Source organism: Palaemon carinicauda, chromosome 42, assembly GCF_036898095.1.
Source record: "Palaemon carinicauda isolate YSFRI2023 chromosome 42, ASM3689809v2, whole genome shotgun sequence".
Lineage (NCBI taxonomy): Eukaryota > Metazoa > Arthropoda > Malacostraca > Decapoda > Palaemonidae > Palaemon > Palaemon carinicauda.
The window spans coordinates 25,910,002-25,935,205 of record NC_090766.1 but is presented as its reverse complement, the minus strand read 5'-3'; the positions used below and the strand labels follow the sequence as shown (position 1 = coordinate 25,935,205).

Genomic DNA, 25,204 nt, shown 5'->3' with positions numbered 1-25,204 from the left:
AATGAGTAACATCTTTTTATTTCTAAAGAATCTACAGTCCATCCTGCAAACATGATTGATATCCTGTACAATGTTCAATAAGATTAATGATTTAGCACTTATCTATGATCTGAAATTCACAGTAATATTTTTCACTTTAGCACTTATCTATGATCTGAAACTCACAGTAATAATTTTCACTATCTCTAAATACTGCATGCAAAGGAAACATCACTTGTTACCAAGACATTGGACGCATCCTATACCTTATTTCATCCACAAATAATGCAGATAAGTCCTTTAATAATGGTTGTGTTAGAATGTAATAATTTTATTACATTGGCTAACTAACCAGTAATTTCTGATATTTAGTAACTTTCATGAATAAATATACTAACCCAAGTGTGGTGCCATTTCTTAAAGCTCTTTAGGGCTGCCTGTACAATACTTGTAATTTCCAACTTTTTCCGATCAATAAGTCAAATTTTTCACTTTTAAAAAATGTATAATACAGAAATTATTAATAGCTTTCCGGGGAAGAGCAACATCTTATCTCTACGACAGCCCACAAAATAGCAGCCTACGCAGGAGTCCTCATGCACAGTAGAGCCTCTTGAATGATATAAGTTGGCGTTATGGTGATTTCCTCTTTTATGGGCATACAGCCATACATAATAATTAAGGATGTGACAATATTGGGTGAAATGCATTAATTTGCTTTTCAAAACAGAGTGCACCTCTAAAACTATGAGGGCAAACTTTTCCAAAGATTTACCTTCTCAAACCTACATCAAATTGGAACATTTATGTATAGAAACAATTAAAATTTATTAATCAAAATTTAACAAACTGAGCATAACCTGACAGTAATTGAAAATTATTCATAGAATACAATTTCTGAGGACAATGAAATATATTTTTAATATTAATTTTACAAATGTACTATACTATACAACCTCATAGAAATATTGTACTCCAAATAATAATGAACAACGATAATTTCAAAGAAAATCTTTATTTAATATTAGGGACAAAATAGATCAGTAGAGGAAGAACTGCCATAATCGGTAATATAAGATCTTTAAATTAAATTATTCTATGCAACCTATTCAACAAAGCACTTATCTCAGCCACTAAGAAATAAATGCCCTTATGTTCAAAGTTGATAAATAAATTACATAAAAACCATAATACTTCATAGCTTCCTCTGAACTCTGAAGGTAATTGGACCAACATCTAGATGTAATTTTTCTCGTACTGCAGGTCAAAATGATGGGACATGAAACACAAAAACAACCATTTAAACTGCCACTTCACACCTACTCTGTTATACATTTTCCTTACACTAGACAGTACATAAAATGAAGTACTGTTCCAGACCTTTAAAAGATTTAATGAAGTCTTGTCCCTACACAGAAAAGTTGTGACAGTTTTTAATCACAGGAATGATAATTTTGTCTAATGCTATCCATCTAAATGGTAATACTAACAATACATGAATAAATCCCTACCTTACTTTTCTTATTGTTTTTTTTATTTGTAATGTCAAAATTCACTGGTGCAATTGATAAAATGTACATGAGTCAACAATTTTTTTTCATTATTCATTAAAAATTAAATGATGAAAGAAAGGTGTAAACAAAAATAATTGATTTGGTTCACACACTTATTCTGTCACTTTCATTTTAAATATTGTATAGCAAATACAAAGGACAGTAATGTAATGCACGCAGAATATTTCGATGTACATACTCCAACTCTACTACAAAGACACTCCTAATAACTTTAACTTCATTTTAAAGTTATGTGAATAGTAAATGTATGTAGAAGTGCTTCAAGTATTTATAATACTGAGTAGAATGTCTCCATAATAACTCATCAAGTTTATTTAAACTCTCTCCATTACATATCAACTCATAAACTTCTAGTCTAAACTTACCAATTCACTGATTTAAAGGAGCATCTCAAATGCTAGTGAACCAACAAAAAGCTGTCAAATAAAGTGGCGAAAGGTTCCAAAGTCTCAATTATTTCTGGAAAGATGATGAGGTGGGTGGACACTACTCGCTTCTTGTGCCTCTGACTTCTCCTTGTTCCCTTTGCTGAAAATTTATACTGTGATAATTTTTTTAATAAGTGTAAATGGCCATCAATTGTAATACCTAATTTTGATAAAACCTCACAAATTTTATGCAATGTACATACATAAATACATACATATACCAAGGCACTTCCACCAATTTTGGGGGGTAGCCGACATCAACAAATGAAACAAAACAAAAAAAGGGGATCTCTACTCTCTACGTTCCTCCCAGCCTAACAAGGGACTCAACCGAGTTCAGCTGGTACTGCTAGGGTGCCACAGCCCACCCTCCCACATTATCCACCACAGATGAAGCTTCATAATGCTGAATCCCCTACTGCTGCTACCTCCGCAGTCATCTAAGGCATCGGAGGAAGCAGCAGGGCCTACCGGAACTGCGTCACAATCGCTCGCCATTCATTCCTATTTCTAGCACGCTCTCTTGCCTCTCTCACATCTATCCTCCTATCACCCAGAGCTTCCTTCACTCCATCCATCCACCCAAACCTTGGCCTTCCTCTTGTACTTCTCCCATCAACTCTTGCATTCATCACCTTCTTTAGCAGACAGCCATTTTCCATTCTCTCAACATGGCCAAACCACATCAACACATTCATATCCACTCTAGCTGCTAACTCATTTCTTACACCCGTTCTCACTCTCACCACTTCGTTCCTAGCCCTATCTACTCGAGATACACCAGCCATACTCCTTAGACACTTCATCTCAAACACATTCAATTTCTGTCTCTCCATCACTTTCATTCCCCACAACTCCGATCCATACATCATAGTTGGTACAATCACTTTCTCATATAGAACTCTCTTTACATTCATGCCCAACCCTCTATTTTTTACTACTCCCTTAACTGCCCCCAAACACTTTGCAACCTTCATTCACTCTCTGACGTACATCTGCTTCCACTCCACCATTTGCTGCAACAACAGACCCCAAGTGCTTAAACTGATCCACCTCCTCAAGTAACTCTCCATTCAACATGACATACAACCTTGCACCACCTTCCCTTCTCGAACATCTCATAACCTTACTCTTACCCACATTAACTCTCAACTTCCTTCTCTCATACACTCTTCCAAATTCTGTCACTAACCGGCCAAGCTTCTCTTCTGTGTCTGCAACCAGTACAGTATCATCCGCAAACAACAAATGATTTACCTCCCATTCATGGTCATTCTCGTCTACCAGTTTTAATCCTCGTCCGAGCACTCGAGCATTCACATCTCGCACCACTCCATCAACATACAAGTTAAACAACCACAGCGACATCACACATCCCTGTCTCAGCCCCACTCTCACCGGAAACCAATCGCTCACTTCATTTCCTATCCTGAGACATGCTTTACTACCTTTGTAGAAACTTTTCACTGCTTGCAACAACCTTCCACCAACTCCATATAACCTCATCACATTCCACATTGCTTCCCTATCAACTCTATCATACGCTTTCTCCAGATCCATAAATGCAACATACACCTCCTTACCTTTTGCTAAACATTTCTCGCATATCTGCCTTACTGTAAAAATCTGATTCATACAACCCCTACCTCTTCTAAAACCACCCTGTACTTCTAAGATTGCATTCTCTGTTTTATCCTTGATCCTATTAATCATTACTCTACCATACACTTTTCCAACTACGCTTAACAAACTAATACCTCTTGAATTACAACACTCATGCACATCTCCCTTACCCTTATATAGTAGTACAATACATGCACAAACCCAATCTACTGGTACCATTGACAACACAAAACACATATTAAACAATCTCACCAACCATTCAAGTACAGTCACACCCCCTTCCTTCAACATCTCGGCTCTCACACCATCCATACCAGACGCTTTTCCTACTCTCGTTTCATCTCGTACAATAAAAACAATTCCATACTCATGCATATAGCTAACATCAATTCAAAACTTTAAAACTATACATATGAGATTAGAATCATAAAACCCATTAATAACAATATACCATCCACTTTAAAATGGAAGCCCCCAATGAAGGTAATTTGGTGCAGATACCATGCATTTACAGAAGGATTAAATAGCACTGACAGTATTGCAGATGATCAACATTGGAAAACGGCAAAAAGCTGATGGTAATTAGAGGAAGGAAGACCATAGTGAACAAAGTCTACTCTTGCTTTTCCAACTAAGGTTGTAGCTTAGCTGGTAATAATAATAATAATATTGTTCATTACTTCTCTTGTAGTTTATGTATTTCCTTTCCCCACTTGGCTATTTTTCTCTGCTGGTGCACTTAGGCTTATAGCATTTTGCTTTTGCAACTAGGGTTGTACCTTAGCTAGAAGTAATAATGGAGTGAAACATTATTCTCACCTTGGCAACATATAGGATTGTAAACTTAGTATTGTACCAGTACAGAAGAGCATAATATTTGTGTATATAAGGCAAACATCTCAAATATGTGTATCAGGAATAATTCCTAATACAGCAGGCTTACTAAGAAAACAGAAGTACTGAAAAAGATGTGACTAGAGCACTATGAGAGTCCTATAACAAGGGAGGAAGTTGCTGTGAGATGTCAGCCAGTGGGTAAACAATAAATGAAGACCCAATGATTGAGATGCAAATAACAGTAAAAATGAAAAAATCATGGTGGTAATAGACAAGATATGAGGGAAAGGCCAATAAAAACAATGAGAAGGGCATAGATTCAGCATCCACCAAATGGAATGTCAAACAAATAGCATTGGACAGACAAGTGAAAAGAACTTATTTCACATTAACCAGAAAGGGGGAAAGGGATCGACGCACCTACTGCATTAAAACTAATGTTAAAAAAACATACAGTACCTTATCCAACTCTTCTTTCGTCTTGTCTTCCAGTTGTCTAATGTCATCCATTGTCATTCCATGCCATCTATCCATCCAACAAAACACTTGCCTGGAATAAATTAGAAACAATATTAAAGTTACAACTGAGAATCAGCCATAAATCTGATTACTGTATAACATTCAAAGAATAGGCAGATCAATGAGAAGCCAACAACAACAAATATAAATAAATAAAAATGACAAATTTGGAGATAATTTGTATTTTTCTCTAAGTAATACAAACCTGGAGTTATTTATTTAGATTATCTAACAGCAAATCTGGAAGGTAGCTAATAGACAAAGTGCAAGGTGGCAACCCTGCCTAACCGCTTGAGCGGGGAGGCTGGGTGGTACCCAGCCACCTCAGTATATACTCTCTCAGCTGTGAGGTACGTCACTTTTGATTGCAGGCAGGACTTCTGGGGGACCGGTAATTGGCAGGCCAATCTATATAAATAGCTCCAGGTTTGTATAAGTTAGGGAAAAATACAAATGATCTCCGAATTTGTCGTTTGTTCCCATACTAACAAACCTTCCGTTATTTATTTGGATGACTCACTCTTAAGTGGGTGGAAGTCCTAGGTCTGGTACGGATATTGACCAAGTTTTACCTAGTACAGTATATGACTGTGGTCTGGGGAAAACCTCGCTAAAATATACAAAGCGAGTATAATAGCGGTCTGAGCAATTCAGTGTAATGAGAGTTTGTAGTCTTGTATAAATACATTCCGAGTTTATATAGGAAAACAACACGTTTCACATTGCTTACCTCGCATATAGCAATGGGACATGGACAGTATATAAATTTATGACTTAAAACTAGGCAGGCTACACAAGGGAAGTGATAATTACCTGCAGAGGTTGAAGCCAGCTTGCAGAGGGACCCATGGTGCCATTCATACTCTCATTCATCCCAGTCTTAACTGGGGTAACCAATGCTCTCAACTAACTGCTACTTGTCAATCAAGGAGCCTAAGGTATTCCTAAACCACTTGTTGAGCAGCCACCACAAGACCGATAGTGAAAGTATCGAGTCTCCTGTGGGTCATATATTTTAAGTAACAGGCTGTGAAGGTAGTTTGTCTCTTCCACATGCTCGCTTGTACTACTTGCAACACAGAAAAGTTGCGTTTAAATGCCAAGGATGTACTAATTCCATGACATCATGTGCTCTAGGTTGTCGAGCCAGAAGAGGATCAGGAGCCAAGGTTCTTTCAATCACCTGGTGAATCCAGGAGGAAACAGTTTTTAGTGATCCTCCTCTTTACCCTTCCTGAGCTAACAAACAGAGGTGTTAAGTCAGGGCCATGTTGCTGCAATGCATTTAAGATAGTATCTCAACCTCCTCGCTGGACATAGTAAAAACTGATCTGGGTCACTGGTTACAGAACAGAGACTCGCAATCTGAAAGGGCCCGAATCTAGGATCCAGTACCCCCGGATTTTGAGTCTAAGCAATGAAGTAAGGGACGAAGCCGAGTGTCACTTCCCCCCTCCCTTTGAATGGGTGATGTCATACGAGAGGCCATGAAGTTCACCGACTCTTTGCCAAGGTTAAAGGGAGCAGGAATGCTGTTTACAATGCGAGGTTTCGGTCATTTGCATGGCATAATGGTTCTTAGGGAGGTTCTTTCAAGGATCTCAAGATGCGAACCACGTTCCAAGGAGGAGGCCTAATCTCTGACTGAGGGCAAGTGATTTCATAACACCGTATAAGTAAAGAAAGCTTCAACGAAGAAGAAATAATTCCTTTCAGCTTAAAGGAGAGGCTTAAGGCCGAGCGATACCCTTTCACCGCCGAGACTGAAAGAAGCTTTTCCTCCCGAAGGTAAACAAGGAACTCCACTATTACTGGTATAGTGGCGGCATCAAGCGGAGATATATTCCTTCCACGACACCAACCACAGAAGACACTAAATTTTACCTGGAAGACTAAGGTTGAGGACATACGCAAGTAACCGGACATTCTCTTTGCAACTTGTCGTAAAAAGCCCTTCTGAGAGAAGACACTGAATAGTCTCCAGGCAGGAAGTTGAAGCGACTGCACGGTCTTGTGGAAGATGGTCGCGTGTGGTTGTTTGAGTAAATTTGGTCATGGAGGAAGCTCTCGCAGTAGATCTACTAGAAGTTGCAAGAGGTCCAGACACCACTCTGAGTGATACCATAGTGGAGCTACAAGGGTCTTCATTAGATCTTTGAATGCTCAGGTCTTATTGAGCAGTCTTCTCATCAGACAGAACGGGGGGAAAGGCGTACACATCGATGTTGTCCCACTGTTGCTGAAATGTATCTTGCCATAGAGCCTGAGGGCCGGAGACTGGAGAACAGTATAGCGGGAGCTTGGTGTTCAGAGATGTTGCAAACAAGTCTAGTCGGGGAACCCCACAAAGTCAGGACTTTGTTGGCTATCTAACGATTCAAAGACCATTCGGAGCCTATTATCCGAGTAGCTAGGCTCAGATTTAAGACATTCTTCTTGCCCGGAATGAAGTGAGCTGGTAGGGATGCCGAATGTTCTTCTGACCATCTGAGGATCTTTAATGCAAGATGGCATAGAGGCTGCAAAAAGGTTCTGCCTTGTTTGTTTATGTAAGCCACTACTGTGGTGTTGTTCATCAATACCAGAGTGACCTGCCTGCAACTGTTGGAACTGATGAAAAGCTATATATGCTGCTTTCTTTTCTAGAAGATTTATGTGCTAGTACCTTTCTGATTGACTAAAGGCCTGAGATCGTGTGATGCAGCAAGTGAGCCCCCACCCTTCTTTTGATGCATCTGTGAAAAGCATCAAATCCGGAGGAGGGACGAGATGATCCTGACCACTTCGAATGTTTTCGTCTGCCATCTATCAATTCAAGTCCATCACCTGATCCTGAGTTATTGGAACTCGAGTGTCCGAAGAATCCGAGTGTTGGTTCCATACAGACTTTAGCTGCCATTACAGGGATCTTATCCTGAGGCAGCCGTTTGGAACCAGACAGAAGAGAGAGGTTAGATGACCTAGCAGACTCAATCAACGAGACGGAAGTACTTCCTTTCTGAGGAAGGGTGAAGCCACTTCTCTCAGTCTGTGCACTCTTTCGTCTGATGGGAAGAATTTCTGTTGGACGGTGTCTATTATCATACCGAGGTATAATAGCCTTTGAGAAGGTTGCAGTGATGACTTTTCAATATTTATCAGGACTCCCAGATCCTGACAAAACTCGAGAAGCATGTTTCGGTGGCGAAGAAGGGTCGTCTCCGAGTCTGTCAGGATTAGCCAGTTGTCCAGATATCTGAGGAGATGAATGCCGTTCCTGTGAGCCCAAGATGACGCTAGGGCGTACATTCTGGTAAATACCTAAGGAGTTGTCGCGAGACTGTAGCATTGAACCTTTTGTATCTTTTCCTCATGTATGAGCCTTAGATACTTCCTTGAAGACGGATGGATTGGGATCTAGAAATATGAGTCCTTTAGATCCAATGTACACATGATGCCCCTTGGTCGAACCGCTTGAGTGACCGTGTCTGCCGTCTCCATTCTGAAGTGAGTCTGTTGCACAAACTTGTTCAGAGGGGGGTATGATAATATCAGTTGGTCCTAGCTGTTTCTTACTGTCAATGTTTGAGTATTTCTTTATATTGTTTTGTTTATTCTTTTGTTCTTCTTATGTTAATGTTTTATAGCATGATTATCATAAGTTATGTGCTTGTGTTAACGTGTGCATTTATGTTGTTATTCATTGTTGTCTTTCTTTCTGTTACATATATGGTAGTTTGCTAATGTGTTGAATAAAGCGTGGAAATTATCACCAAGTATTACTTTCATTACAATTTATTCAACACACTCATCTGAAGCCGTTCAGACTGGACACAGATCCCAGCTCGTCCAATGCAGCCAAAGAGTGGAAGCCTGGCATAGAACATTCACTAATTTCATAGAAGAAAGTGGAGATGCTGCACCAGACAAGTTGAGGGCATTAGTGAATTGTGTGTCCTCGAGTATATATGAACTGATCGAAGACAGTAGTACTTTTGAGAGTGCAATTGCCAAACTGGATAGTGTTTATGTCAAGTTGCCAATGAGATTTTTATTAGACATGTTTTGGCGACACGACGACAACAGTAAGGAGAATCCATTGATGAATTTCTGCGTGTTACATAAACTCAGCAAAGACTGCAACTTCCAGCCAGTCACAGCAGAACAATATCGGCAAGAGCTAGTACGTGATGCATTTATCAATGGTATTGCCTCAGTATTTATTCGTCAGCAGCTACTAGAGAATAAGTCACTGAATCTGGAGACTGCACACAGTCAAGCTCATACGTTAGATCTTGCCCAGCGCAGTGCCGACGCATATGCATTGCCACCTGTTCCTCATACTGCTGCTTTAGTTCCAGAGCGGCAGGCGCAACCCAGCAGTGACCAGCAGCAGCATCCAACGCAAGAGGGAGCAGAAGGAAGTTCACCTGGAGGTTCAGCTGTTGCTGTGCCTACTTATCAAAGAGAAAATTTTATTTTTGTGGTAATGCACTTCACAGTACAAGTAGAGTGAGTTGTCCCGCACGTACTGCCACATGCAACAAATGCAGTAAAACAGGCCATTTTGCAAATGTCTGTAAATCGAAAGTTTCAGGTAGTACCACTGCTACATTGTATAATCCCACTTTGCTTACAACAACTGCAACTTATCCCAATAATCTTTCACATACAGCTACAAACATCACTGTAAATAGCCACTCATTGAAGGCACTACTTGATTCTTGTAGCTCAGATAGTTTTATACGTGAGGAAGTAGCGCAGGGACTAAAACTGCCAGCAGTCCCTGCAAGCTCGCCGGTCTCAATGGCATCAAAACCGTTCAATGCTAGTTCCCCTGGATTTGTCATAGCAGACTTGGTTCACCTTGATCAAAGATATTCCTGTATACAGCTAGGGGTCCTGAAGGATTTGTGTTGTGATGTCATTTTGGGTTATGATTTCCAAAAGCAACACCAGAGCGTGAATTTTCAATAAGAAGGGAAAAGACCAAGTTTGAAGATAACTGGCGCCAAACCTGTCTGTGTACTAGCGACAGCTGACATCGATGAACCGTCATTGTTTCCGAACTTACCTCAACAGTGTAAACCCATTGCAGTCAAATCCAGACGCTATAGTCAAGATGACCAGCTGTTTGTAAAAGACCAAATTTCACATTTACTATCTAACGGTGTCATTAAGCCAAGTATATCCCCTTGGAGGGCACAGGTTGTAGTAATCAAAGATCCACTTGACGGGCAAATAAAGACTTTTTATTGATTATTCACAGACCATTAACCAATACACAGAACTAGATGCTTAGCCCTTCCCAAGGATAGAGGATATGGTACATGACCTTGCAAAATATAAGGTGTTTTCCACATTTAACTTGAAGAGTGCACATCAAATCAGCATTAAAGAGAGTGAGAGGAAGTACGCTACTTTTGAAGGTGCAGGGAAATTGTTTCAATTTTGTAGGATTCTATTTGGTGTGACGAATGGTGTAGCTGCATTCCAAAGAGCTATGGACAAACTAGTTAAGGATGAGAAGCTCAAAGTTACTTTTCCATACCTAGACAATATCACTGTAGGTGGAGCACTCAGGCTTAACATGATGAAAACGTTCAAAAGTTCTTGGAGGTGGTTCGGAAATGGAACCTTACCCTCAATGAAGTGAAATCAGTTATTTCTGTTCCTACAATCAATGTTCTAGGGTATTGTATCGGGAATAATGTTATAAAGCCTGACCCAGACAGATTACGTCCCCTTCAAGAATTACCGCCTGCCACAAATATGGGCTCTCTGCGAAGAGCTCAAGGATTGTTTGCCTATTATGCCAAATGGATCCCTGGTTTTTCTGACATGATCCATCCCTTAGTGAACACAAAAAGTTTTCCACTGAGCGAGTCAGCACTATCTGCTTTCAATTCTTTAAAAAAACAACTTATGGATGTTTCACTTCGGGCTGTGGATGAGTCTTCCTTTTGTTGTAGTGTGATGCTTCGGAAGTTGCTATCTCCGCAGTCTTGAACCAGGGTGGCCGCCCGGTAGCTTTTATGTCGAAAACGCTCCAGGGTAGCGAGTTGCATTATCCAGCAGTGGAAAAATAGGCCACAGCTATTATTGAAGCGGTTCGCAAGTGGAGCCATTTCTTAGCGAGACAACATTTTACTCCGATTACTGATCAAAGATCCGTGATGTTCATGTTAGACAGCAGGAAACGAACTAAAATAAAGAACAACAAGATACAAGAGTGGAGGTTGGAGCTGGCATCCTACAGCTATACTATACAGTACTGTCCGGGGAAAAAGAATATTGCACCAAACACCCTGACCCGTGCCTATTGTTGTTCTATTTCCTCAATGTCAAGTCTCACTGACATCCATGAGAACCTCTGCCATCCTGGCGTCACTCGCCTTTTGCACTTTGTGCGATCCAAAAACCTCCCATTTTCAACAGATGACGTGAAAAGTGTGTGCGCTTCTTGTAGAATTTGTGCACAACAAAAACCAAAATTCCATCGTCCAGGAAAAGGAGTCCTCTTAAAGGCCACCCAGCCAATGGAATGTCTAGCATTGATTTCAAGGGGCCTCTGCCCTCTACTACGAACAAGAAGTACATTCTTACACAGTTGTTGATGAGTATTCACGTTTCCCCTTTGTTTCCCTGTCCAAACATGCATTCAAAAACAGTGATCAAATGTCTTGAATCTATCTTTATCCTTTGTGGAATGCCCAGATTCATTCATTCAGATCAAGGTGCTTCTTTCATGTCCCAAGAACTGAAACTGTACCTTTCTCAGAAGGGGGTTGCAACCAGCAGAACGACACCTTATCATCCGACGGGCAACGGCCAGGTTGAGAGATACAATGGTATTATTTGGAAATCTATTTGTTTAGTACTCGAAAGTTGTGGCTTGAAGACTCAACACTGGGAGATAGTACTTCCTGAGGTTTTGCACTCATTTAGGTCGCTCTTATGTACAGCAACCAATGAGACACCTCATGAACCTTTTTTCAGGTTTCAGCAACGCTCTAGTATTGGAAGTACATTACCGTCATGGCTTTTGACTCCTGGACCCGCACTATTGCGACGGCATGTTAGGTCTAGCAAACATGAACCGTTAAATGAAGAGGTTCAACTCTGGATGTAAACTCAATGTATGCAAATGTCAAATATCCAGACGGTAGAGAATCAACCGTGACTTAGCCCCAAGTCCTGAAGGTGCAACGTCTCCTGTACACCATGTTGAAGGTGCAACGTCTCCTGTACACCATGTTGAAGGTGCAACGTCTCCTGTACACCATGTTGAAGGTGCAACGTCTACTATACACATGTTGAAGGTGCAACGTCTCCTGTACACCATGTTGAACCATCAGGAGAGACGGAGTCCACAGATACAACTGAAGTGCAGGATACACAAACTCATGATAGTTCACAAATTCATGATAACTGTGATCGTCATGAATCCAGTGAGCCCACTGAGATAAGGAGGTCCACTCGTGTGTCAAGGCCTCCTGATCGCTACGGATGGAATTAGACCAATACATTTGTTTTGATTAAAGTTGAATTTTCTAGGAGGGAAGAATGTGATATCAGTTGGTCCTAGCAGTTTCTTAGTGTCAATGTTTGAGTATTTCTTTATTCTTTTGTTCTTATGTTAATTTTTATAGCATGATTATCATAAGTTATGTGCTGGTGTTAATGTGTGCATTTATGTTGTTATTCATTGTAGTCTTTCTTTCTGTTACAGATATGGCAGTTTGTTAATGTGTTGAATAAAGCTTGGAAATTATCACCAAGTATTACTTTCATTACAGGGGGATCAATGACTGGTCTCCAGCCTCCAGTCGCCATTTTAACTATAAAAATTTGACTGTAGAAGCCTGGGGACCAGTACGCAGGCTCTTGGAGAACGCCTTTCTGGAGCATGGTCTGGACTTCGGCCCTGAGGGCCAGCTCCTTTGCGGATCCCTTCGCATAGAAGCTTAGATGCACTAGATCCCGAGTCAAGAATAGGGAGAGATTGAATGAACGGGACGCGATCCCCTAGAGCGATCACTTCGACCATCCAGGGATCTGCCCCGTGAAAATGCCACCTCTGCCAGAGGTGCTGCAGGCATCCTCCCACCGGTGGTAGGTGAAGAGGAATGCCAGTTCTAGTGGGAGTGACCACCTCAGCCACTTCCCTTACCTTCCTTCTTGCCTCTGAAGGACTTGTTCCCTTTTTGGCCTTTGGATTGGAAGGGCCGTTTAGACACCTTAGTAGGTCCTGAGGACCTAGAAGTTGAAGGGTGAGAAGAAGGTGCTTCCTGACTGAGAAAATGGAAGGTCTACCATAGGGCCTCGATGTCATGGCCCTATAGAGGAGAGAATCGTTTGATGATTTATTCCATCATTCAGCAGCCCTTTCCATCTCCTCTGGAACGAAGAGAAAAGAACCCTCAAAAATGGAATTCCTCAACCGGGAGATTTCCACCTTTGGCACTTGCTTGTGGAATTTCCCGATGACGGAATCCCTTCTCTTGGGTATGACGTTCACCCACAAGATGACGACGTGGTGCGACAGAAGCAGACCACGGAGCCCAAGGATCCTAGCCGAATGTCAACCCATGAAGCCGCTTGCATGGCATATGGTATTTCAGAGAAGAGAGGGGTTTCAGCATAAAGACCCTTCGTTAGAGAGACTACTGAAGGGTCGAGGGACATGGTGGAACGCGGTTCCCCTTCGATCTCAGTACTTTCTTTGTAAGACAAAAGGAAGTGGTAAAGATCGGGAGGGGAATCTGCCCTCAAGGAACTAGAAGTTCCCGCTATCTGAGCGATAGCCTTCCTTTTGGCGACCGTCAAGCCTTTAGACCAGGGCAAAGCTGCACTAGTTCTGGAAGGCTTCTGGGTCTCAAATATTTTGTCAAGAACCATGTCCTTACACTCCTGGTTGGTGGTACCAGGAGTAGACAGTTTATTGATGGGCCTCATACAAGAGAGGACCTGCCAAAAGGTGTGCTCCATCTCACGTCTCTCTTGCTCAGAGTGAAAGGTTGGACTAGCTGCCTCTGGAAGATTCTCATCATCAGTATCCAAGGGGTTCCTTGGATTGTCCACCTCCAGGCTGATGTCCTGAGCCTGGGGTAGGTCAGGGTTGTCAACGGTGTCGATAGAGGGACCCGCCACAAGGGACCTTCTCTGTGCCTCAGCCATACGAACTTCCCTTGCTGCAGTGTTCTTGGGTTTCATCTTGATGTCTTTTGACTCCCTTCGCTATATCCTCCTTGGCAAATGTAATAAACACCAAATGGGGAGAGCGATGAAGGTGAATCACCACTCTCAAATAGCACTGATAGAATCAGAAGGATGGCTTATGTAGGTCTCTAGGGCAACCAAGAGCAACTTTAACCAAGCTGTGTGACTCACGATACCCAGCTAGATGACCTCCAAGAGGCGATAGATTTACATGCTTTTTTGCTTTTAGTTTAAGAACGAGAAGCTCATTTGTAGGTACAATATTAACATTGCTACTCACAGAAAATCTTTGCCAAAATAAATAATCTAGTAACATACCTATGGAAATTTGTAAACAGTCTACGTTCTACATCTCCAATAAACTTCTCAACGCGTGTCTGCAATCCAAACCACTTAAATTCACAAGTTACAAGTTTGTAGCAGGTCATCACTGGATCACACTGTAAAAAAATAAACTCATGTCACATACTTAAGAGTTTAACATGGAAATATAATTGAAATCTCAATTCTACATCACGGATTTTAAACTACCTAATTTTTAACCTAAAAAAAAAAAACCTTATTATTCCAATACTTACTACTAGCCGTTCATATGCATTTCATTTTTAAATGGGAAGCTTCAACTACAAAGTAAAAATTCTTGGCATAACATGTAAAAAAAAATCCTTGTTCCATGTGGGAGGAGACATTGATAAATAAAGCAGTAGCATAAACATCCCCTTGGAGCATCCACCAAATTCGATTCTCACTCATGTTTAATAGCAGCCTCGGCAAGGCCACGTTCATTTCATGGTGAAATTTTCAGTCGATACTTACATGTCAACAGCTTTATAGGTCAGAACTAGAATTTTTATGATTCCAAATATTTTGTATGAACTTACTCTTCCTTCATAACATCAGACTTTGCCAGTTCCCTATATTGAGCATGGACCTGTTCCTGTAGTTCTTCCTTTAGATAAGTTCTTAGCAGATACCTATTCAGCATATACAGTATACTTGTTTCCGACAAGTCGATTAGCAATAAATTTCTTTTTAAGGAGTATCAGACTCCTCTTGGGAGGAGTAATTTGAAACCTTTCTTTCAATAAAGCATTGGAAAGAGTTGATTCAGTTAGAAACTGTTGCACCAAACTTTGTACTGCTACAATATTTTTCCAATACTGTATTATGCTCTTGAGTAGAACAAGCATAACACTTTGAGCACCGAAACATTGTCAAAATATTTGGCAATCAAGCTCCAGTTCCTGAGCATAATAACCATTAGAGATAAGATGTTGTAATTTTATTTTTATCATATAGCTGAATACATTTCCTTTTCATTGACATATAATTCCACATATTTTGTAAATAACATATTAGTTGTATTCTACCTAATGTTATTCGTAACAACTGCAGTATTTGTTTACTGTTATGTAATAGTTAAAATGCAAGCAAAACAGCTATAGTTATCTGAATCAGCTGTTCATGACAAAACAGCCGTTTTTTGTTCAGTTGTTTATAGCCGTATGCGTTTACTTACAAAATTTCTATCATGCATTCCCTTTTGACTTTTTAACTTATTGAACTACAAGTTTGAATAAACAGGTGGAAAAAAAAGAGAAAAAAGGAATTCTTATGGGAATTTGTATGATACACGAGATACATAATAAAATCATATTTACGGGAGAAAATTTGGTGTTCGCACAATATGATGGTGAAGGATTTCTGTATACACTACAGTATATATTAGATGAACTGTGATATTTTGAGGGACTTCTGTATACAGTACAGTATATATATAAAAATATCTTCCTTTTTCAAGACGTTGGTAAGCTCACTTTACTGTGAATTTCCCACAACCTTTGGAGTGGTATACCATGAAATCAACTATTACATGTTAGGTTATAGTAGACTATCTCACTAAAGACTGACAAGATTGTTTTGGAACTAATAACTTCATGAGCTTATCCATCTTTTAAATATGGCCATGGTATTTTGGTGGGATGGGAGATATGCCATCTCTTTCTGGAATGAGTTTGTAAGGGAGGTTTTCAATTCAAATTCATATTACATATGAATGACAACAAAGTGAGTACGGGTTAGAAGTGAAAACTTGGCCATCTCTAAGTGGGGTCACAAGTATTGTCACTATCACAGTGATTATTTTGCCGACTGGGGTAGGGCTTAGGTCTCTGAAAAGTGCTCTATTTGTTTGGATTCACTCTGCTTGGAATAAAGATCCACTGGCAGAAGAATTGAGGGTTAATACCAATTTCCTCCTTTCAATGGTATGTTTAGGAAAAGTATGATATAAAATTGCTTGTATTTAGTTTACTTTGGGTTTCAATTAATACAACAAAGGCTACCCTATACATTGGTGGTTTTGTAATTTACCAGTTGTCACATACAATAGATATGACCTAAATTCGTTCAAATTTGCCCTAATTTTAGATAGTGTTATATGCTTTATCATATGGTATCTACACCCAGGATCTTAACTTTTTCAAGTTATTAAAACTTCAAAACCTATTAATTTTTTATCTATTTATAAGAACAATTTAATAGAAAAAAAAGTTTAGTATATAAAGTACTGAAAATAGGTAATTAAAAAGTTTGAATTGGTATGTTGCCATTTGCCTTGGACCTAATGGAATGATTCCCATTATGGGTATCGAAATCTGTGATTTTTCAGTTCTGCAAGGCCGTGGATCGATAAAATTCTTGCATAATTGAGGACCATATTGTACCTGTCGGTTGCCTCAGAAGGGGGGTAGGGGGATCCTGCTTCAAATTTCCCAATGCAGTGAATTTTCCCATAATAAAGTTCAATCTGGAGAGAAATGTGCTCCTCCCATCATCCCATCTGTCAGGTCCACTCAATGTAGTGTTGGAAGCCCTATCCAGACAGAAAGTCCTACATATGGAATGTACCTTGGATCAGTTCTTTCCAAGAGATTCTATGGTTACTTCCAGACCTCCAAATAGATTTGATAGCAAACCATAAACTTCTGCTATAAGTAACCCTAAACATGGACTATCCAGCAATAGCAAGAGATGCTTTGAATCTGGATTTAAACAGATAATCATCTATCTGTTTCCTCCACCAAGTTTGATTTCAAAGGTTTTGAATATCCTTCAGGAATTTTCATGGGACAGTTGTGCTAATAGCTCCACTTTAGCCTAACAGCCCATGGTATCCACTGCTTTAGAGTCTGAGACCCATGACTACACCCACTTTGGTCTGCACTGCTGTATCAGAAAGTACATAATCGGATTATCTGCGCTCCCTTCTTCCAGACTCAAAACCTTCACACTTGGATTTTTTCTCCCATATTTACGAGACTTATTTCTCAGCCGACAACTTACTTATTTGATGAGCAGCAAGAGGTCTTCATCCATAAGACAACACCAATCTGTGCGGTAAGCTATGATGGCTTTTCTAGGGAAGAAGTCACTTTGCCAGAAAACTCCTGACTTTTAGGCTCCCACCATAAACGATCTTATATAAATCGACTTTGACAAAGCCTCGCAAGTGTGCTTTTGACATGGATCTAGACTCAGACATGTTTCATAAGATTACGCAGACTTTTGATTTGCATAGCCATCTCCACTAATTCATGTTATGGCTTGGTATCTGGGTAGGGTGTTTTTTTTTGGCTTAGTTGAATAATTCCTGTATCTTCCTTAAAGAACTTTTGCAAAAAGCCATATATTTATAGCTTTAGCCTCAAGAGTTAGAGTTAAGTAAATTTACAACCTTTCGGAGGAACCAGGAATTCATCGCCATAATCCCATATTGTCTTCTAATCCTGACCCCAGGCCTCCTCTTCCTAGCCAAAAATGAAAAGCCTCTTCCGCTTTACATTTTGGCTCTGGAGTCAGGATATAGTAACCTCTGACTAGTGACTACCTTACAACTATACCGACAGAGATTCATGTCCTCAGAAGGTAGTTTATTTCAAAATATCATGACGAAGTCCTTCCCAACAGTTGCTATCTGTATTTTGATGACCTCTCTAATTAGAAAAGCTATTCCTGTCTCCATTCATAAACCCACGATGAGAAAAATAGCTCCTTAACTAACATTCTTTGCTAACATGCAATTTAAGGACATCCAGAACATAATGGATTAGTCTGGGCATAGGATATTCATTAAACAATACCTGAAACAGATCCAAACATTACAACATTTATGTACGGTACTTGGTGCATTCATGACCCCTACAGGGGTATTTCGAAAAGAAGGACTATGTCACCAAGTTCCTTCAGCAGTGGAATGATAGGCATCCAGTATTCTTCCGTCATCCCATTGGAGGTAGGAGTCAAGACTAGGTTTTCTTCATAACCATGGAAACCCGTGCATGTGTTGTATGTCCGACTTGGTTGCAGATGGTTGTCCTTGATGCAGCATGAGTCTACGTATAAATACTCTGGTACTGGAGGGGCAGGGCAATTGATTTTTTTAAAGATGGAAGTTGAACGCAAATTGAAGCACTTGTAGCATTGACTCCAACTGAGACGATGGTTCCTTCCTATAAGGTGCTGTGACTAGTTCTACTGTAGTGTGCCTGAACTCAAGGGTATCCCTTCTATACATTGAGTCTGTGATTTGCACATTGCTACACAGGACTTTAAGAAGGGGAGTCAATATTTCTTTGGCATTTGTTGTATTGGATCCACTGTGCTAGCCCTACACAGGAGTCCTTGGAGACAATGCAGCAACTCTCAAAAAATAGGTTTTTCCTTTGTCATAGCCCCCTTCCCTGATATCATTGTGCACTAGGTATGTTATGGAATAATTGTCCATAAATTATATAACACTATTTGATTGTTCTATTCTTGCTATTCTTAGCCTGTCCTTGTAATTCTGTTTTACAAATTGGTTTTCTCTCCATTACCTGTTAATTACTTTATACTGTCTATGCATATCATAATTCTTAAATTGTTTATAGAATAGTTTTAAAATTTCACATCGGTTCCAGCTACTTTCTTGTGTTTCGTTAGCACTGCTGCATTCCTTTGTTGCTGTTACTCAATCATCTTCATTGTAATAATTTCATATTAATACAAAGTCCAAATTCATAACAGCAGTGTATATCAAATCATTAGTAACAAGTACAAACAATATTGTCACAAACTTTAAAATGGGTCTGATTACGGACACCCAAAGATTCTCTGACACAAAATTCAACTTTTGAAGTTACGAATTTGTTTATTTGTATTCTTAAACTTCTTGTTTAACAGGTTACCTAATCATCCCTTTCCACAAGTGAATTACATTACAAAAGGTTAACTCTTATGATTTAACAGCATAAGGACTAAAAACATGCATGCTTAAACAAGCCAATATATCACAATACATTAAGACCAAATACAGTACCTTTTTCCACCACTCAGGGCCTACTAAAGGGCCTCGGCCAGTCTTCTGTGACTTAAATTTTGTAGGATCTTCGTCAGCTTTGTAGTCTGTAGTTCTTACAGTATCATTTGATATATCTATAGGTATAACTTCTCGTAACTTAAGTTTCTCTCCTGATAGTTCATGAGCCTGAAAATTTCAAATTGTATAGTCATTGGAAAGGATTGGCAACTAAAGTTTAATATCTCACATAAGTCAACATTTGGCATCAAATATTTTTCTCCAACACCAGTTAATTAAACTAAACATGCTTTATAATGGTTGTGAATGTCCAAACAAGTGACATGAAAGTAATACTAAGCAAAACAAATTCCTTTTGATTATCAATAAAAGAACAGTTAGTAGTTCATAAAAATTTTATTTTCATTAGTAAAATAAATTTTTGAATATACTTACCCGGTGATCATATAGCTGTCAGCTCTGCTGCCCGACAGAAAAACCTAAGGACGAAATACGCCAGCGATCGCTATACAGGTGGGGGTGTACATCAACAGCGCCATCTGTCGAGCAGGTACTCAAGTACTCCATGTCAACACAGAACCAATTTTCTCCTCGGCCCACTGGGTCTCTATTGGGGAGGAAGGGTGGGTCCTTTAATTTATGATCACCGGGTAAGTATATTCAAAAATTTATTTTACTAATGAAAATAACATTTTTCAATATTAAACTTACCCGGTGATCATATAGCTGATTCACACCCAGGGGGGTGGGTAGAGACCAGCATATATGTTAACATTAAGAGCTAAGTATTTCGTATTTCATTTTAGCAGTTATTCAAAATAACAAACATAAAATTAATAAGTACCTGGTAAGGAAGTCGACTTGAACAATTACTCTGCCTTTTTAAGTACGTCTTCCTTACTGAGCCTCGCGATCCTCATAGGATGCTGAGCGACTCATAGGAGCTGAAGTATGAAGGGTTGCAACCCATACTAAAGGACCTCATCAAAACCTCTAATCTAGGCGCTTCTCAAGAAAGAATTTGACCACCCGCCAAATCAACCAGGATGCGAAAGGCTTCTTAGCCTTCCGGACAACCCAAAAACAACAATAAAAAACATTTCAAGAGAAAGATTAAAAAGGTTATGGGATTAGGGGAATGTAGTGGTTGAGCCCTCACCCACTACTGCACTCGCTGCTACGAATGGTCCCAGGGTGTAGCAGTTCTCGTAAAGAGACTGGACATCTTTAAGGTAAAATGATGCGAACACTGACTTGCTTCTCCAATAGGTTGCATCCATTACACTCTGCAGAGATCTGTTTTGTTTGAAGGCCACTGAAGTTGCGACAGCTCTAACTTCATGTGTCCTTACCTTCAGCAAAGCATGGTCCTCCTCATTCAGATGGGAATGAGCTTCTCGAATCAAAAGTCTGATATAATAAGAAACTGCATTCTTCGACATAGGTAAAGAAGGTTTCTTAATGGCGCACCATAAAGCTTCTGACTGTCCACGTAATGGTTTAGTACGCCTCAAATAGTACTTAAGAGCTCTTACAGGGCATAGTACTCTTTCTTGTTCATTTCCAACCAAATTAGCAAGGCTTGGAATATCGAACGATTTGGGCCAAGGACGAGAAGGAAGTTCGTTTTTGGCTAAAAAACCAAGCTGTAAGGAACATGTAGCCGTTTCAGATGTAAATCCAATGTTCCTGCTGAAGGCGTGTATCTCACTGACTCTTTTAGCTGTTGCTATGCAGACGAGGAAAAGAGTCTTCAAAGTGAGATCTTTAAAAGAGGCTGATTGAAGTGGTTCGAACCTTGCTGACATAAGGAACCTTAGTACCACGTCTAAGTTCCAACCTGGTGTGGCCAACCGACGCTCCTTCGAGGTCTCAAAAGACTTAAGGAGGTCCTGTAGATCTTTGTTGTTGGAAAGATCTAAGCCTCTGTGACGGAAGACTGCTGCCAACATGCTTCTGTAACCTTTGATCGTGGGAGCTGAAAGGGATCTTTCCTTCCTTAGGTATAAAAGGAAGTCAGCTATCTGAGTTACAGAGGTACTGGTTGAGGATACTGATTTCGACTTGCACCAGCTTCGGAAGACTTCCCACTTCGACTGGTAGACTTTGAGAGTGGATGTCCTCCTTGCTCTAGCAATCGCTCTGGCTGCCTCCTTCGAAAAGCCTCTAGCTCTCGAGAGTCTTTCGATAGTCTGAAGGCAGTCAGACGAAGAGCGTGGAGGCTTGGGTGTACCTTCTTTACATGCGGCTGACGCAGAAGGTCCACTCTTAGAGGAAGTGTTCTGGGAACGTCTACTAGCCATTGCAGTACCTCGGTGAACCATTCTCTCGCGGGCCAGAGGGGAGCAACCAACGTCAACCTTGTCCCTTCGTGAGAGGCGAACTTCTGCAGTACTCTGTTGACAATCTTGAACGGGGGGAACGCATAAAGGTCTAGATGGGACCAATCCAGAAGAAAGGCATCTATGTGAACTGCTGCTGGGTCCGGAATCGGTGAGCAACAAATTGGGAGCCTCTTGGTCATCGAGGTTGCGAACAGATCTATGGTAGGCTGACCCCATAAGGCCCATAGTCTGTTGCAAACATTCTTGTGAAGGATCCACTCTGTTGGGATGATTTGACCCTTCCGGCTGAGGCGGTCTGCCATGACATTCATGTCGCCTTGAATGAACCTCGTTACTAGGGATACGTTTCGATCTCTTGACCAGGTGAGGAGGTCCCTTGCGATCTCGTACAACGTCATCGAATGAGTCCCTCCTTGCTTGGAGATGTACGCCAAGGCTGTGGTGTTGTCGGAGTTCACCTCCACCACCTTGCCTAGAAGGAGGAACTTGAAGCTTCTCAAGGCCAGATGAACTGCCAGTAGCTCCTTGCAGTTGATGTGCAACGTTCTTTGATCCGCATTCCACGTGCCCGAGCATTCCCGACCGTCCAATGTCGCACCCCAGCCCGTGTCCGATGCGTCCAAGAAGAGAAGGTGGTCGGGGGTCTGAACAGCCAGTGGCAGACCCTCCCTGAGGAGAATGTTGTTCTTCCACCAAGTCAGTGAAGACTTCATCTTCTCGGAAATAGGAACCGAGACCGCTTCTAGCGTCTTGTCCTTTCTCCAGTGAGCAGCTAAGTGAAATTGAAGGGGGCGGAGGTGGAGTCTCCCTAACGCGATGAACTGGTCCAGTGATGAAAGCGTCCCTATCAGACTCATCCACTGTCTGACTGAACATCGGTCCTTCTTCAGCATGGACTGGATGCATTCTTGGGCTTGACTGATTCTGGGGGCCGACGGAAAAGCCCGAAAAGCTTGACTCTGAATCTCCATTCCTAGGTATACTATAGTTTGGGATGGGACGAGTTGGGACTTTTCCATATTGACCAGGAGACCCAATTCCTTGGTCAGATCCAGAGTCCACTGTAGATTCTCCAGACAGCGACGACTTGACGCAGCTCTTAAAAGCCAGTCGTCCAAATAGAGGGAGGCTCTGATGTTTGCTAAATGCAGGAATTTGGCAATATTCCTCATCAGTTTGGTAAAAACTAGAGGTGCCGTGCTTAGGCCAAAGCACAGGGCTTGGAACTGGTATACAACCTTCCCGAAAACGAACCTTAGAAAAGGTTGGGAATCTGGGTGGATGGGGACGTGAAAGTAAGCGTCCTTTAGGTCTAACGAGACCATCCAGTCTTCCTTCCTGACCGATGCTAGAACCGACTTTGTCGACTCCATGGTGAACGTCTGCTTTGTGACAAAGACATTCAGAGCACTGACGTCTAGCACCGGTCTCCACCCTCCTGTCTTCTTCGCCACTAAGAAGAGGCGGTTGTAGAAGCCCGGGGATTGATGGTCCCGGACTATGACTACCGCTCCCTTTTGTAGTAAGAGAGACACCTCTTGCTGTAAAGCTAGTCTCTTGTCCTCCTCTCTGTACCTGGGAGAGAGGTCGATGGGAGTTGTTGCTAGAGGGGGCTTGCGCAAGAATGGAATCCTGTACCCCTCCCTGAGTAACTTCACAGACTGTGCGTCTGCGCCCCTGTTCTCCCAGGCCTGCCAGTAGTTCTTGAGCCTGGCTCCCACTGCTGTCTGAAGAAGGTGGCAGTCAGACTCTGCCTCTAGAGGACTTGGAACCCTTCTTCTTGCTCCCACGTTGACTTCCGGCACGAGCACCTCCTCTGCTGGAGGCTCTGCCACGAAAGGGCGGAATGAACCTTGACGCTGGAGTGTCCATCCTGGGTCTAGGCACGGAGGGCAAAGGGGTGGCTTTGCGTGCGGATGACGCCACCAGGTCATGAGTGTCTTTCTGGATCAAGGAGGCGGCAATCTCCTTGATCAACTCTTCAGGGAAGAGACACTTCGAGAGCGGAGCAAACATAAGCTCCGACTTTTGACATGGGGTGACTCCAGCTGACAAGAAGGAGCAAAGGTGATCCCGCTTCTTGAGGACCCCGGACACGAAAGAAGCCGCAAGCTCACTAGAACCATCCCGTATGGCTTTGTCCATGCAGGACATAATGAGCATGGAAGTTTCCTTATCAGAAGGGGAGGTCTTCCTGCTCAACGCTCCCAAACACCAGTCCAAGAAGTTAAAGACTTCGAATGCACGGAAAACTCCCTTCATAAGATGGTCCATATCCGAAGGAGTCCAGCAAATCTTGGAGCGTCTCATAGCCAGCCTGCGGGGAGAGTCTACCAGACTTGAGAAGTCGCCCTGGGCAGAGGCAGGAACTCCCAAGCCGAGAACTTCTCCCGTGGCATACCAGACGCTAGATCTGGAAGCAAGCTTGGCTGGGGGAAACAAGAAGGATGTCTTCCCAAGTTGCTTTTTGGACTGCAACCACTCTCCCAGTACCCTTAAAGCTCTCTTGGACGAGCGAGCGAGTACGAGCTTCGTAAAGGCAGGTGCTGCTGACTGCATGCCTAAAGCGAACTCAGAGGGAGGCGAGCGTGGTGCTGCAGACACAAACTGATCCGGATATAAATCCTTGAACAGCGCAAGCACTTTCCTAAAGTCTAAGGAGGGAGGCGTGGTCTTGGGTTCGTCGATGTCCGAGTGTTGGTCGTCAAGATGTGCAGCTTCATCATCATCAGAGAGTCCATCGTCTGAATGTTGAGGAGGAAGAGGCAACGGAGTAGGTAAAAGCTGGACGGCTGAGTCCGGCAGCACGGGTGCATGCGTGGCTGCACTGGACCCAACGTCATGCCACTGTTGGTCAGTCTGAGAACTGGCAACAACCATAGCTGAGTGATTGCGCAAAGCGTCTACTCCCGACTGTGGACGGATAGCGGAGACCACCGTGGGTTGCGAAGGCTGACGCACCGCGTCAAAACACGGCAGCTTAACTCCACCCTCCTGTTGTTGTGGTAGCACACGAACGTCAACGGAGGGTTCCGTGCGTCTGTGAACGTCAGCATGCGTCTGGCAGGGTCGACTGCGCATGGGTGGAGGAGCTCTCACAGCTTGAGTGTGGGAGCAGGCAGCCGCAGCGTCTGCTGGGCGCACAACCGTGGTAGGTTGTAGGCTAACGGGTGCAGCGTCAACCTTCTCCGCACGATACTCCTGCATAACAGCAGCTAACTGAGTCTGCATAGACTGCAGCAAAGACCATTTAGGGTCTACAACAGCTGGTGCGGCAACAGACGGAGTTACTGCCTGTTGCGGTACCACTTTGCCTCTCTTAGGAGGTGTGCAGTCGTC

At 41.9% G+C, this 25,204-nt stretch overlaps 1 protein-coding gene across 4 annotated transcripts in view; it reads right to left on the bottom strand.

Moving 5' to 3' along the window:
• Positions 1-973: 973 nt before the first annotated feature.
• LOC137632780 (phosphatidylinositol transfer protein alpha isoform-like) overlaps positions 974-25,204 on the bottom strand; it is a 68,802-nt gene continuing 44,571 nt past the window's right edge. For all 4 annotated transcript variants that reach the window (XM_068364864.1, XM_068364862.1, XM_068364861.1 and 1 more), the window contains 4 exons: positions 19,521-19,688; positions 14,480-14,601; positions 4,901-4,991; positions 974-2,081 (listed from right to left, as the gene is read on the bottom strand). In XM_068364864.1, the coding sequence (XP_068220965.1) occupies positions 2,040-2,081; positions 4,901-4,991; positions 14,480-14,601; positions 19,521-19,688 (423 nt within the window). In that variant the 3' untranslated portion in view covers positions 974-2,039. The remainder of the gene's footprint in view (positions 2,082-4,900; positions 4,992-14,479; positions 14,602-19,520; positions 19,689-25,204) is intronic.